The sequence below is a fragment of the Rutidosis leptorrhynchoides genome, chromosome 1, assembly GCF_046630445.1.
Source record: "Rutidosis leptorrhynchoides isolate AG116_Rl617_1_P2 chromosome 1, CSIRO_AGI_Rlap_v1, whole genome shotgun sequence".
Lineage (NCBI taxonomy): Eukaryota > Viridiplantae > Streptophyta > Magnoliopsida > Asterales > Asteraceae > Rutidosis > Rutidosis leptorrhynchoides.
In genome coordinates this window covers 721,921,275-721,936,251 of record NC_092333.1, presented here as the reverse complement: position 1 = coordinate 721,936,251, position 14,977 = coordinate 721,921,275, and the positions used below count along the sequence as shown (strand labels likewise).

At 33.6% G+C, this 14,977-nt stretch overlaps 1 protein-coding gene across 1 annotated transcript; it reads left to right on the top strand.

Moving 5' to 3' along the window:
- The first annotated feature begins 12,378 nt into the window (after nt 1–12,378).
- LOC139854839 (uncharacterized) lies at nt 12,379–12,954 on the top strand. The gene has a single exon (XM_071844122.1). The coding sequence runs from the start codon at nt 12,379–12,381 to the stop codon at nt 12,952–12,954; it is 576 nt and encodes a 191-aa protein (XP_071700223.1).
- The last annotated feature ends 2,023 nt before the right edge of the window (nt 12,955–14,977 follow it).

Sequence of the window (14,977 nt, the reverse complement as noted above, 5' to 3'; positions counted from 1 at the left end):
AACAAGTTGAAGGGATTACTTTCCCGTGAATTCGAGATGAAAGATCTTGGTGGTGCTAGGCAAATACTTGACATGAGTATTGTGCGTGATCGTGTGAAAGGTACTCTATACTTGTCTCAATCCAAATATATTGAGAAAGTAGTATAGAGGTTTAATATGGAGAATTCAAAGGCTCGTTCTATGCCTTTGGGTAGCACGATTAAGTTATCAAAAAGTCAATCACCAAAGACGGTAAAAGATAAAACGGATATGGAAAAGGTTCCATATGCATCGGCCGTGGGTAGTATTATGTATGCCATGGTTTGTACAAGACCCGATATTGCTCAAGCAGTGGGAGTTGTAAGTCATTATATGTCTAATTCGGAGAAAGAGCATTGGGAAGCGGTTAAATGGTTGCTTCGTTATTTGAAAGGTACTTCTAATATGGGATTGTGTTTCTTCAAAAACAATCTCATACTTAGGGGTTATGCGGATGCTGATTTGGGTGGATGTGATGATTCGGGGAAAAGCACTACGGGTTATGTTTTCACAATAGGAAAGACGGCGGTTAGTTGGATCTCTCGACTACAAAAGAGTGTTGCTTTGTCAACTACCGAGGCCGAATATATGGCTATTGCAGAAGCTTCTAAAGAGCTTGTTTGGTTGAAGAACTTCTTAGGTGAGTTGGGTAAAAGACAAGACTATTGCGTCTTGTATTGTGATAATCAAAGTGCAATACATCTTGGGAAGAATCCGGTGTTTCATAGTCGTACGAAACACATCAAGATAAGGTATCATTTTATTCGACAACATATAAATGATGGTACTTTATTATTGGAGAAAATCCTTGGTACGAAGAATCCTGCTGATATGTTTACTAAGGTTGTTACGACAGAGAAATTGAGGTTTTGCATTAACTCAATTGGTCTTCTAATGAATTGATGAGAGAAGACCCCAACTAGAGAATTAGAGAGTTAATGTTTCAATTCTAACAAATAGTGTTGAAGACCTTGTATCGAAAGTCTGCTCATCCGAAGTATGTGTTGAGTGTGCGTGTCCCAAATGGAGTTTGGCGGTATAATGGTGGTTTAACGTTCTTGGTTAGATCGTTGATATTTTGGGTTGACGAAGGTTGGGTTTGTTCAAAGTCTTCAAGTGGGAGATTGTTGGAGATATGGAGAACTTTAAACAATTAGAGGAAAGATTCCAGGAAACTCATACGAAGCTTCCACGAAGTTGTTAGGAAACTCACATGTAGCTTCTACGAAGTTGTTAGGAAACTCACATGTAGCTTCCACGAAGTTGTGAGGAAATTCACATGTAGCTTTCACGAAACTGTCAGGAAACTCACATGTAGTCTCCATGAAGCTGTCAAGGAATTGTTTTTAGCTTACTCTTTAAACCATTCTATAAATAGACCCTCTTGTAACTCATTGTAAACACACCACAAATATTCAGTAAATACATTCTCTAGTTGGTCCGTGGATTAAAGCAATCACAACGATTGCATATAACCACGTTATCTCTTGTGTCGATTTACATTTCTTGCATTTATAATCTTTCGTTCATTAAGTGGGTTAGTAATCTTGTAGAATTACTATCGGTGAGTGATCTTGTTGAATCACTTGCGTTGTTTTGGGTCCTAATATCCTTACAACCATAGGCACCACTTAGTTACCCGCGTTAGTTACCCGCTTTCATCATAGATTTAACGGAAGAGTTATAGGAATTGCGGGTCGCAGTGCTTTTTATTGTTGGACTTAATGCTTTATTGTTTGTACGTTGTATATTAAGAGGATTATTGTTTTAGCCATGATAGGGAGTGTTTAGTTATGAGTTAGTTATAGGATATTGGTGTTGATGTGGCGCTGATGTGAAAGGTTAAGAGGATTAATAGTTTAGTTACGATAGGGAGTGGCCTTATAATTTCCTTTAGTGTTTATCACTCATCACTTTCTTTATATTCGTTTACATTTTCATCCAATAGCTCCACATAAAACTCTAAATATCTTTTTATCCATAAAACTAGATCAATTTTAAAAACTAACCGTACTCAATAAACTTTTTAACAAGAATCATCACCACCTATCACTAAATCACCTCCGCATAAATAACTGTACATATAAGTTAATAGATTTATTTAACGGGCGTTAGTCATTAGAACAACTCTAAATATCTTTAACCTCAAAGTCTTATCGAACAAGGAATGGTGCTACGCTCTTATGGACATTCAATTGAAATTGTATGAGTGGATTGCTTCGCGTTACTCAAAGGAGAAAATCGAGTGACTAGATTGGTTAACTAATCCTATTAAGTATTGTATTGGGTGAATGTGTTGTATGTTGCTTATTAGCAACCTCATTTTGTTTTACTATAGCTTAGAATCGAGTATGTAATTAAGCTATAGTCTCGTGTTTTGTTGGTTGGCTCTCCGCTTGACCACTCTTCGTGCGTAATAAAATTCTTGCTTTTCGAAAAAAAACTAAAACAACTCATGTATAAATTGTATAAACCACAATAACCAACCGCGTTAGAAAACAAAGTACATGGATCACACACGTAATCTGAAGTGAACCACAAGACCTTTGAGACAACTTTTTTTAATATTAATTTTTTTTTTTTTGTAAGCAAGGAAACCCTCCTATGAATGAGCACATTGACTCCCCATAAAAGGTAAAACCTCGGGTAATCAAGTCCCACGAGCGCGAGACCTGGTACCAAGTGAATTGCGCATTATGTGCACCCTCTAGTCACACTCCCTTTTTAGTCGTCAGCTCGTTTTTGACAGATGGCATAGCCAAGAATTGAACCCGGATGATGTGCTTCATTGGACAACTCGGTGGCCACTCAGACAAGCCTGTGTGGTTAATATTAATTATGTTATGTCTATTTTATAATATCCTATGAGGGAATATATTATATGAAAATTAAATGATACGGAGTAATTATATGATGATTTAAGACTTTGTTGAATTAAATGCATAACACAATATAAATATCTTTTAATACATATATTTCTTATTTAGTTTTGATATAAATATTTATATCAATATCAATGGTAACTGTGAGTTTTATAAGGTTGTGTTTGTTTGACTATGAATTTTACAATGAAACAATAAATTTTGAATCGACCAACATTTAGTACGTTTGTTTATGATATTAGGATATAAATGATGTTGATCCGTTCAGCTATATGTTAAACCATTAGGAATTGAATCACTTTAATAATCATTTAACGAATCAATTTTCTTTGATACCCTTCTTAAACCGTATCCATAACTTGCCTTAAAAAATTGTATCCCTAACACTTATCAAGCAATTATATTATATTATATTATATTATATTATTTGTTTATTTAAAAGGTTAAAATATTTTATATCATTCATAGAGTTCACTCATACTTATTATCAAACATGTTATTGTCATTCAAGATCTTTGAATCATTGGAATTTTGAACCAATTAATTTTTAATCATTATGTATTATCAAATGCACGGTGATTTTGATCATAGCTCTAAGAGAGGTCCCAATGGTGACATAACTTCTTCCAGGACTAACCAACCATTCAGCGCCACATCAGCACTTCCATCTCACTTCCATCCCACTTCCTTCCCAGGACTAAACTCAGGACTAAACACTCCCAACCATGACACTCTTTCCTCACAATATTGGGACCCACATTTAATTATTTTAACTAAATTAAAAATACTTTTATTATTATTAATATTAAAAGAATTATTAATTTTTATATTACATTTAATTTAAAATTTAAAAACTAAATTGATTAAATATTAAATATATTTACTCTAAAAAGATAAAATATAAAATATAGTATTATTGCAAGTTCCATGTGTATATTGGATGGCTGCTAGAGTTCCACGGCCCATCCAATTCATTGTACATATTTTATATTTATTAATATAAATATAATACAAGAGTTGCTTTTAATAAATAAAAAAAAATACGCCTAATCTTCATCTTCTCTCTTCTTCATTTCACCACTCATTTTTTACAGTTTATTTCTTACTCACTTCCTCTTCTTCTTCCTTTAAAATCAAATATAAAACAAATAAATTACAAAAAAAAAAAAGAAAACAATAGGCTGGGCGGCCTGTGGGCGGCACCTGGGCGGTGGTCGTGCCATCGGCGCCCAGCTGGGCGGCTTCCTGGGCGAGCTCCAAGGCGAGCCGTTGGGAGCACTCTAAGAGATATGATTAGCAATAACATTTGGTTACATATAGATATCATGATTATTTTTAAAATACTTGGAAATTTTGTATTTAACTATCACAAAAAGACTTGGCGGTTGGAGTCATGAAATGCTCACATGAAGTTTCATGTTTAAACCTCACTAGCGGCCCATTTTAAGGGTGGCAAAGTAAAGTTTGAGAACCGATCACGAGACACCTAATTCGACAACATATACCTGAAAAAAATACTGCACTTTCTGGAATAATAGTTAAAACTTCATCTATTTACTCGTTGTTATTAAAAGTCTTATTTTTTTGTTAATATACCGGTGTTTTTGATTCGTTTTGTGAACTCTGCTTTGCGAATAGCCTGGAGTTATCTGGGTGAACCTCCGTGATCATAAGAGATTTATTTTGCACAAGAAGGAATTCGAACCTAAGATCTTGAAGTAGTTTCACCTTTTTATAGAGTTTAAAGTTTTACCACTAGGCTACTTGTGTGGTTTATTAATCTTATTATATTATATTTGTTTAATAAGTGTAAAAACTTTCATATAATCAGATTCCGTATATAAGCACATAAAACGGAATATATAACCCAATCCTTATGCAGTTATGCACCAAACAAACAATAAGATTAACGCAATTTACAACATCTTTGTCGTAAAGATTCTTCTCGCAATTATTTTGTTTGTAAAAGGAACCTTTTTATCATACAAACACACCTAGGATATCGTGTATTCGCAGGGAAAATAATCAATAAATGCACACAAATTTAATTTTAAAACAGTTTATTGACCATTTTTGTATTTAATACTTAACACTAAGTAAAGTTATGTTTGGTTTCTTTTGGATTCAATGACTCATGCATTATTTATTTGTTATAATTCAGTAGGCTTATAACTACCTTTAGTGATTTGATTCTTGATGTTATAATTCAGTAGGCTTATAACTACCTTTAGTGGTTTGATTCTTGATGTTATAATTCAGTAGGCTTATAACTACCTTTAGTGATTTGATTCTTGATTTAGAATACTAATAATGAAGTGTAAGAACAAAGATGATAATGGAGAGAAAGAAAGAAACACTTTGTAAGTGTGAGAAATGGTGCAAGTTTAATGCTTGCATTCATGAGTATTTATAGCCTAAAATCTCAATATAAAAATACATACTTTGTGTACCAAAATTGACTATATGTATACACCAAAATTGACTATCCATATCTATATTATTATTATTATTATAACACTCCCCCTTGGATAGCAATTTTATTTTGTTGAAGATCAACTATAAATTACTGCCTCGTTAAAAACCTTGCTAAAGAAAACCCAGTGGGAAAAAACTTTAGCTAAGGGAAAAAGAGTGCAGCATGGAGTTGACTCCCCCTCAAGTAGACATCGCTTCAGCTGTTACATCTTTTGAACATGTCTCATGCCAATGTTATGAACGTGTGTTCTGAAAATAGCAGTTGGAAGTGCTTTCGTGAAAAGATCAGCAGAGTTTTTGCTAGATTGCACATATCTCATTTCAATCTGGTTGTCCTTAATGAGATTTTGAGTGTATGAGAAGAATCTAGGTGGTATGTGTTTTGTTCGGTCACTTTTGATATACCCTTCTTTCATCTGTGCTATGCAAGCTGCATTATCTTCATAGATAGTTGTTGGACTTTTATCGCGTTCTAGTCCACAAGAATCAGTAATGAGTTGTGTCATTGATCTCAACCAAAAACATTCTCGAGTAGCTTCATGTAATGCAATCACTTCGGCATGATTTGACGATGTAGCAACAAGTGTTTGTTTTTGAGAACGCCATGATATTGCAGTACCTCCATTTAGGAATACATATCCAGTTTGAGATTTAGCTTTATGTGGATCAGATAAATAACCTGCATCTGCATAACCAACCAAATCTTGTTTTGATTCGTTAGAATAAAATAATCCTAAATCAGTAGTTCCTCGAAGGTATCGAAATATGTGTTTGATCCCATTCCAGTGTCTTTTGGTAGGAGCAGAGCTGAACCTTGCCAACAAATTAACTGCAAAAGAAATGTCAGGTCTTGTACAATTTGTAAGATACATAAGAGCTCCAATTGCACTAAGATATGGTACTTCTGGTCCAAGAATGTCTTCTTGATCTTCACATGGACGAAATGGATCAGCTTCAACATTGAGTGATCTAACAATCATAGGAGTACTTAATGGTTTTGCCTTGTCCATATTGAAACGTTTCAAAATCTTTTCAGTATATGTTGTTTGATGTACAAGTAAACCATTAGGCGTATGCTCAATTTGTAAACCAAGGCAATACTTGGTTTTTCCGAGATCTTTCATTTCAAATTCTTTCTTTAGAAGTTGAATGGCTTCATGGATCTCTTTATTTGTACCTATGATGTTAAGATCATCAACGTAAACAGCTATGATCACATATCCGGATGTTGTTTTCTTAATGAAAACACAAGGGCAAGTAAGATTATTTGTATACCCTTTGCTTATCAAGTAATCACTTAATCGGTTATACCACATACGTCCCGATTGTTTTAACCCATATAAAGATCTTTGTAATTTAATCGAATACATTTCTTTGGGTTTTGCATTTGATGCTTCTGGTACCTTAAATCCTTCAGGTATCTTCATATATATATCACTATCAAGTGATCCATATAGATAAGCAGTCACAACATCCATGAGATGCATTTCTAAATTTTTAGAAACTGCCAGACTGATTAAGTACCTAAAAGTAATTGCATCCATAACAGGAGAATAAGTTTCTTCATAATCAATTCCCGGTCTTTGAGAAAAACCTTGAGCTACAAGTCTAGCTTTATACCTTGTAACTTCATTTTTCTCATTTCTTTTTCGGACAAAAATCCATCTGTATCCTACAGGTTTCACATCTTTAGGAGTGAGAATGATGGATCCGAAAACTTTTCTTTTATTGAGTGATTCTAATTCAGCTCGTATTGCTTCTTTCCATTGAGCCCAATCATGTCTATTTTGACATTCAACCATAGATGTTGGTTCTGGATCATCATCATTATTCATGATGTCATATGCAACATTAAATGAAAATTTCTCATCAAGATTTTTCATTTCATTTCGGTTCCATAATATTTTTGAATATGCATAATTGATTGCAATTTCTGTATTGACATCATCAATCTCCTCTGCAGTAGGAGTACTGATTTGTGGTTCTTCTTGAACACTTTCTTTTACTTCATTATCAGCTGATTTTCTTTTTCGAGGATTTTTATCCTTTGAACCGATTGGTCTTCCACGTTTCTGACGTGGCAAAGATTCATGAGTGACGTTATTGCCAGCTTTTGGAATTTCAATTCGAGCTGGAGTATTTACTGCTGGTATATATGATTTTGTCACCGTTTTTGTATCTGTAAATGCATCAGGCAATTGATTTGCAAGTTCTTGTATATGCATTATCTTTTGAACTTCTGTCTCGCATTCTTTTGTGCGAGGATCAAGATACTTTAATTGAGGTTCACACCATGAAACATCATTTTCTTTATTTTTCATTTCTCCCCCTAATCTAGGGAACAATGTTTCATTAAAATGACAATCAGCAAAACGTGCTGTAAAAACGTCACCTGTCATAGGTTCAATATACCTTAATATTGAAGATGTTTCATATCCAACATATATTCCCAACCTCCTTTGAGGACCCATTTTTGTACGTTGTGGTGTCGCAATTGGAACATACACTGCACAACCAAATGTTCTAAGATGGGAAATATTTGGCTCTTGACCAAAAGCAAGTTGTAGGGGGGAATATTTATGACTTGCACTTGGTCTGATGCGAATCAATGCAGCAGCATGTAAAATTGCATGACCCCATATAGATACAGGGAGTTTTGTTCTCATTATCAATGGTCTAGCGATTAACTGTAAACGTTTAATCAATGACTCGGCTAAACCATTTTGTGTATGCACATGAGCAACAGAATGTTCAACAACAATTCCTATAGACATGCAATAGTCATTAAATGCTTGAGATGTAAATTCACCAGCATTATCAAGTCTCACCCTTTTAATGGTGTAATCAGGAAAATGAGCTCTCAATTTAATAATTTGGGCAAGAAATTTTGCAAATGCCACATTACGGCTTGATAACAGACAAACATGAGACCATCTGCTAGATGCGTCTATTAGAACCATGAAATATCTAAATGGTCCACATGGTGGATGAATTGGTCCACATATATCACCTTGAATTCTTTCAAGAAACATTGGTGATTCTTTCTCAACCTTAAGTGGTGAGGGTCTAGTTATCAATTTTCCAAGAGAGCAAGATGTACATGGAACCATTGTATCATGATGGATTTTTCTATCCTTTAGTGGATGTCCATGAGTACATTCAATAATCCTTTTCATCATTGTTGATCCTGGATGGCCTAATCTGTTATGCCATAAACTGAATACACCAGGATCAATATATTTTTCGTTAACTACCATATGTATTTCTGGTACATTTATATGTGTATAATGTAATCCAGAACTAAGTCTTGGCAGTTTTTCAACCACATGACTCTTGTCAGTGATACTTAAATATTTCTCATTTTCTGTTGTCACTGACTGATAATCATACCCGTTAAGGTATATGTCGGAGAAACTCAATAAATTTCTGCTTGACTTGGGAGAAAATAAGGCATCATTTATTAAAAATTTTGTACCATTTGGTAGTATGAAATTTGCCTTTCCTATCCCTTTTATCAAGTTAGCAGGTCCTGATATTGTATGTATAGTTCCTTCCGTTGGTTTTAGATCAATAAAATATTTCTCGGATTTAAGTATAGTGTGTGTAGTTCCACTGTCTGCTATACAGAGATCTCCACCACTTGATTGATGTTGTATTCCAGCAAAATTCATATTGAACTTCATATATAAGAAATAAATAGTGAGTACATTAATATTACACAATATTTTAAACGCAAATAGATAGTACTGAAACATTTAGCAAACATAATGACAAAGACAGACGATATTAAATCGTTTATTTTTCAAAAGACACACAACTTAAACATTCAAGAAATCTTCATATAAATCAGATGGTTTCTCAGTGACTGTTGGATCAATATTATCCACAAAATTTACTTCCTTTTCTTTACCTTTCAGCGAATCCTGATACATCTTAACAAGATGTTTAGATGTTCGGCAAGTATTAGCCCAGTGGCCCATTCTACCACATCTGTAGCAAGATTCTTCAGAATTTTTAGAAGAATTTTCTTCAACATCTTGTTTAATGGGCTTGTTTTGTGGTTGATATTTATATTTTCGTGGATTACTATTTCTTTGACCACCACGGCCACGACCACGACCACGTCCACGCCCATTACCATTACCATAAGGATGGTTTCTACCATAGTTATGGCTTTTGGCATGATGATGGTGATGGTTATTATAACCACGACCTTGCCCGCGTCCTTGTCCCTGTTTATAATTATTTGCAGTATTTGCTTCAGGGATTGCAAGTGTACCAGTAGGACGGGATTGCTGATTTTTCATTAATAGCTCATCATTTTGCTCTTTAACTAAGAGATATGAATTAAGTTCAGGATATGTTTTGAACTTTAGCATTCTCAAATTTCTTTGCACTGTGATGTTTGCAGCATTCATTGTGGAGAAAGTTTTCTCCATCATGTCTGCATCACTAATTTCATGTCCACAGAATTTAAGTTGTGAACATGTATTATACAGAGCTGAGCTGTATTCATTTACTTTCTTAAAGTCTTGGAACCTTAATGTTCTCCATTGTTCCATTGCAGCTGGAAGTAAAATTTCTCTTTGATTATTGAATCTGCTTTTGAGACCTTCCCATAAAACATGGGGATCTTCTACAGTCACATAATTATTTTGTAAGCATTCATCAATATGTTGATGAATAAAGCAACATGCCGTAGCTTGTTCTTTTTCAGAACAAGTGTTGTTTTCATTTATGGTTTCAAGAATGCCCATTGATTTAAGATGCATTTTTACTTTTATAACCCATGGCATGTAGTTGTTTCCAGTTGATTCTAAAGGAGTAAATTTAAGCTTTTCCAGATTCGACATTTTCTATTATCAAAAATTAAAACAAACATCATGATAAATTAGAGTCAATTTATATTCATAAGTATATAAACATTAAACATAAATTTAATATAACATAAATGATAAGTAGGTGACAGTGTCGACCATGTGTAAGCAATCATAAATAAATGTTATATAACAAAAATATAAATATTAGTAAACATAAATGAAAATTTGGCGACAGTGTCGACCATATATTTTTTCAGGTGGTATAACTGACCTATATCATTCTGGTGGTATAACCGACCATATATCATTTTGGTGGTATAACCGACCATATATCATTTTGGTGGCAGAGCCAACCATATTTAGTATTAAGATTATCGTGCTGATAACGTGTTATAATTCAGTAGGCTTATAACTACCTTTAGTGATTTGATTCTTGATGTTATAATTCAGTAGGCTTATAACTACCTTTAGTGGTTTGATTCTTGATGTTATAATTCAGTAGGCTTATAACTACCTTTAGTGATTTGATTCTTGATTTAGAATACTAATAATGAAGTGTAAGAACAAAGATGATAATGGAGAGAAAGAAAGAAACACTTTGTAAGTGTGAGAAATGGTGCAAGTTTAATGCTTGCATTCATGAGTATTTATAGCCTAAAATCTCAATATAAAAATACATACTTTGTGTACCAAAATTGACTATATGTATACACCAAAATTGACTATCCATATCTATATTATTATTATTATTATAACATTATTCATATTTTAGAAGACTAAGAGATATAAGATAGTGGGATTATAAGAAATTATATTATTTAATCCTCAAAATAAAAAGAAGTCTCGTGTTTGACAAGTTTGTTTTATGTAGAAAAAACTTGAAGATTCTTGCATTTCAAATCTTTGAACTTCTTCTCGCAATACTTTATTGCGTGAGGTTGGCGTGGTAACGAAGAATGTTACTGTATTTGTTTTTAGACTTTATTGCTTGTTGAAGAAATGGTTTTGTTTCTCCTTTCTTTTGGTGTCGATAATATTAGTAATTAATTTATTTCATAAAACTCAACTTCAAACTAATTTACCATATATTTTATTGAATTATATAAAGTAATCTAAACATTTGTTCTTTATTTTGTTATTTTGTATTTATTTCTGGGTTAAGAATATGCAGGGGTTAAAGTTGACATTTCTAGAACTGAAGTTGTGTGGCTGAACTGTAAAAAACAAAAGATGGATGTACTAGGAATGAAGACAAGAAGGGCTTTTCTGCAAATTAATTTATCTATATATAATTTATTTTCTTTTATAATTTATTCATTCAGTTTCATATTTCTGTAATTTTGGACGATTTCTCTTTCAAATTAGGGTTTGCTGTTTGATTCAATTTGTGAGTTATAACAAGATCAAACTGTATTGATCTTGTTAAAGAGTGAATCATTGTGTAATTGTGTAAACTGAATCATTCGTTTTCTTTGATTGGTTTGAATAACCTCTTGTGATTAGAGGTTTTATCCTTCTGTGATTGAAGGATTATATCTTGTGATTCTTCTATTGTTTGTTCATGGTATCAGAGCGACAATGTTGATTTCGTTCGATCTATTGATTAATTGATAACTAATTTTCAGATCTGGAAATTAGGGTTTATGTTCTTCAATTGATTCTTTCAAGATTGGTTGAAAGTGTGACTGATATTGCTGTGTTTGGGTTCGACAACGGCTTGTGGATTCTTTTGTTGGGTCGATTTTGTTAATCTGAAGCTGTTTGGTTGAAAACCCTAATTTTAAAAAATTAGGGTTTGTTCGTCTTTGTTCTTCCGCTGCTTTCTTGTCTTCAAAGGGAAGTCTCGTGTTTATTCGTGCATTTTTTTACCCTAACTAGAACTCTACGCCCAACTCTTGATCTAGATCCTTTGAGATCAATGAAAACCTGATCAAGCGTAGATTGATCTTGACCATTTATTCTGTAAATCATCTCTACAGGTTGCCTGGTTAGTAACCAGTCAATTGGGGTTTGTTTTCTTTCCTTACAAGTGTCTGAACCGTGGATTTGTTGCGGTTATTGTGTGCTACTTGTTTAACTTTCTTGCTATATTGTTTTGTTTGAGTTTCTTGAATCTTGCTTGATTATTTGTTATCTGTTTGTGCTATCTTGATCTTATTTGTTATCTTCTTGTTACTGCAATCATGTCTGATGATAGTTCTGTTAGTTCTGGTAGTATTACTAAGATTATTAAGCTTGAATATAATGATCCTCTATATTTACATCCTAGTGATACTTCTGGTGCTTCTTTAATTACACAAAAGTTAAAAGGAACTGAAAATTATAATGTTTGGTCTTGTGCTATGAAACTTGCTTTACAAATAAAAAATAAACTTGGTTTTATTGATGGTACCTGTGTCAGGTATGAATACGAGGATGATGAAGTGTTATTAGGTCAATGGGATAGATGTAACTCTGTTGTTCTTACATGGATTCTTATGTCTCTGTCTGAAGATTTTTACAATGGTCAAATTTTTTCAAAAACAGCTGAATCTGTTTGGGATGAGTTAAAAGAAACTTATGATAAGATAGATGCATCTGTTACCTTTAATCTATATCAGAAAATTAATTCATGTAGTCAATCTGGTCAATCATTATCTGACTATTATCATAAATTGAATGCTATGTGGAGACAATTTGATGATATGGTTAAAATTGATGATATTGTGTCTGCTAATAAATCTTTCCAAGAACATTGTCAATTTCTGAAACTTATGTAGTTTTTAATGGGTTTTGATGATGTTTATGTGCCTATTAGAAGTCAAATTCTTACTTCTGATCCTGTTCCATCTGTTAAAACTGCTTTTTCAATTATTTCTAGGGATGAGTCTCATAGAATGCATTCTGCTTCTAGTTCTAATGTCAATAAGATGCACTCATCTGCTTTTAATTCTAAAACAACTAATTTTGTTAATGGTAATAATAATTTTACTAATAACAAGAAAAAAAATACAAAAATCCACCTTTAAAATGCACAAACTCTAACATGCTTGGTCATACTATTGAAAGATTGTAACACCCCAGCTTAACATGACCACAATATTGTCCGCTTTGCCCGCAGGCGCACGGCTTTTTCTTGGCGACCACACACGAGAAGCACTTTCCCAGGAGGTCACCCATCCTGGTAGTGCTCTCGCCCGAGCACGCTTAACCACAATGTACTCGCTCACCCGCTCTGCATGTGGTCCCAAAACGCGTTGTGTCATTTAAGCGTGAGTATTACCTTATAATCCCATGATCACTCATGTTCGTGGGCGATGTGGGATTTGCCTAGGCTGTTACATTCACCCCCCCTTAGGGACTCATCGTCCTCGATGAGGTTTGCCCCACCACCCCCAACGGCACATGAGTGGCTCTGATACCATTCTGTAACACCCTAGCTTAACATGACCACAATATTGTCCGCTTTGCCCGCAGGCGCACGACTTTTTCTTGGCGACCACACACGAGAAGCACTTTCCCAGGAGGTCACCCATCCTGGTAGTGCTCTCGCCCGAGCACGCTTAACCACAACGTACTCGCTTACCCGCTCTGCTTGTGGTCCCAAAACGCGTTGTGTCATTTAAGCGTGAGTATTACCTTATAATCCCATGATCACTCATGTTCGTGGGCGATGTGGGATTTGCCTAGGGTGTTACAAAGATGTTATGAACTAATTGGATATCCACCTGGTTATATTAAAAAACTTTTCAATCAAGGTGCTCCTAGGTTTAATAGTAGTAATTGTATTACTGAAAAACATGATTCTTGTGCTACTAATTTTCAATTGACTAGTGATCAGATTATGAAGCTTCTTAATCTTGTTAATGAGAAACCTGTTTACAATCAAGTGGAGTCAAACATGTCAGGTAGTATTCAAAATAATAATGTGTTTTTTAATTCACAGTTTGATAAATTTTTCTGGTCAAATATTTTTCAAAATGATTCAAAAGGTTGGATTATTGACTCTGGTGCAAACCAACACATGGTTTCAAATTCTCAAAATTTAAACAAAGTTATTGATGTTTCAGATTTAAATTTAACTGTCAATCATCCTAATGGTACTGTTGCTAAAATTTTACAAATGGAAAATTTAAGACTGTCTGATAATATTGAACTGTATGATGTTTTAGTCATTTCTCAATACTGTGTTAGTTTACTGTCTGTGAATAAAATGATTAAAGATAGCAATCTTGTTGTTAGTTTTGATGCAAATAAATATTATATTCAGGATTTAATTCAAAAAAGACTGATGGGGACTGGTAGTGAATTTGATGATCTTTACTTCTTTGATGATAATTTCAATGGTAAGATATTTAAGTCTAACATGATTTATTCAAATTTGTCTAAAAGTAAACTGTGACATGAAAGACTTGGACATCCTGCATATCAAGCTTTGAATAAATTAAGTGATAAACTTGGTTTTAATAAAATTAATAACAATGCTGAACTTTGTGAAACTTGTCATAAAGCTAAACAAACAAGAGATCCTTTTCCATTAAGTGATCATAAAACAAAAAGTTTAGGTGACTTAATACATTTTGACACATGGGGTCCTTATAAAGTTAAAAGTAAAGAGGGATTTAGATATTTTCTAACTGTTGTTGATGATTTTTCTAGGGCTGTCTGGACTTATTTGTTAAAAACCAAAGAAGAAGTATTTAGCTGTTTTGAAATGTTTTATAATTTAATTTTAAATCAATTTGGTAAAACTGTCAAAGTTATAAGAAGTGATAATGGAACAGAATTTTTAAACAATAAAAT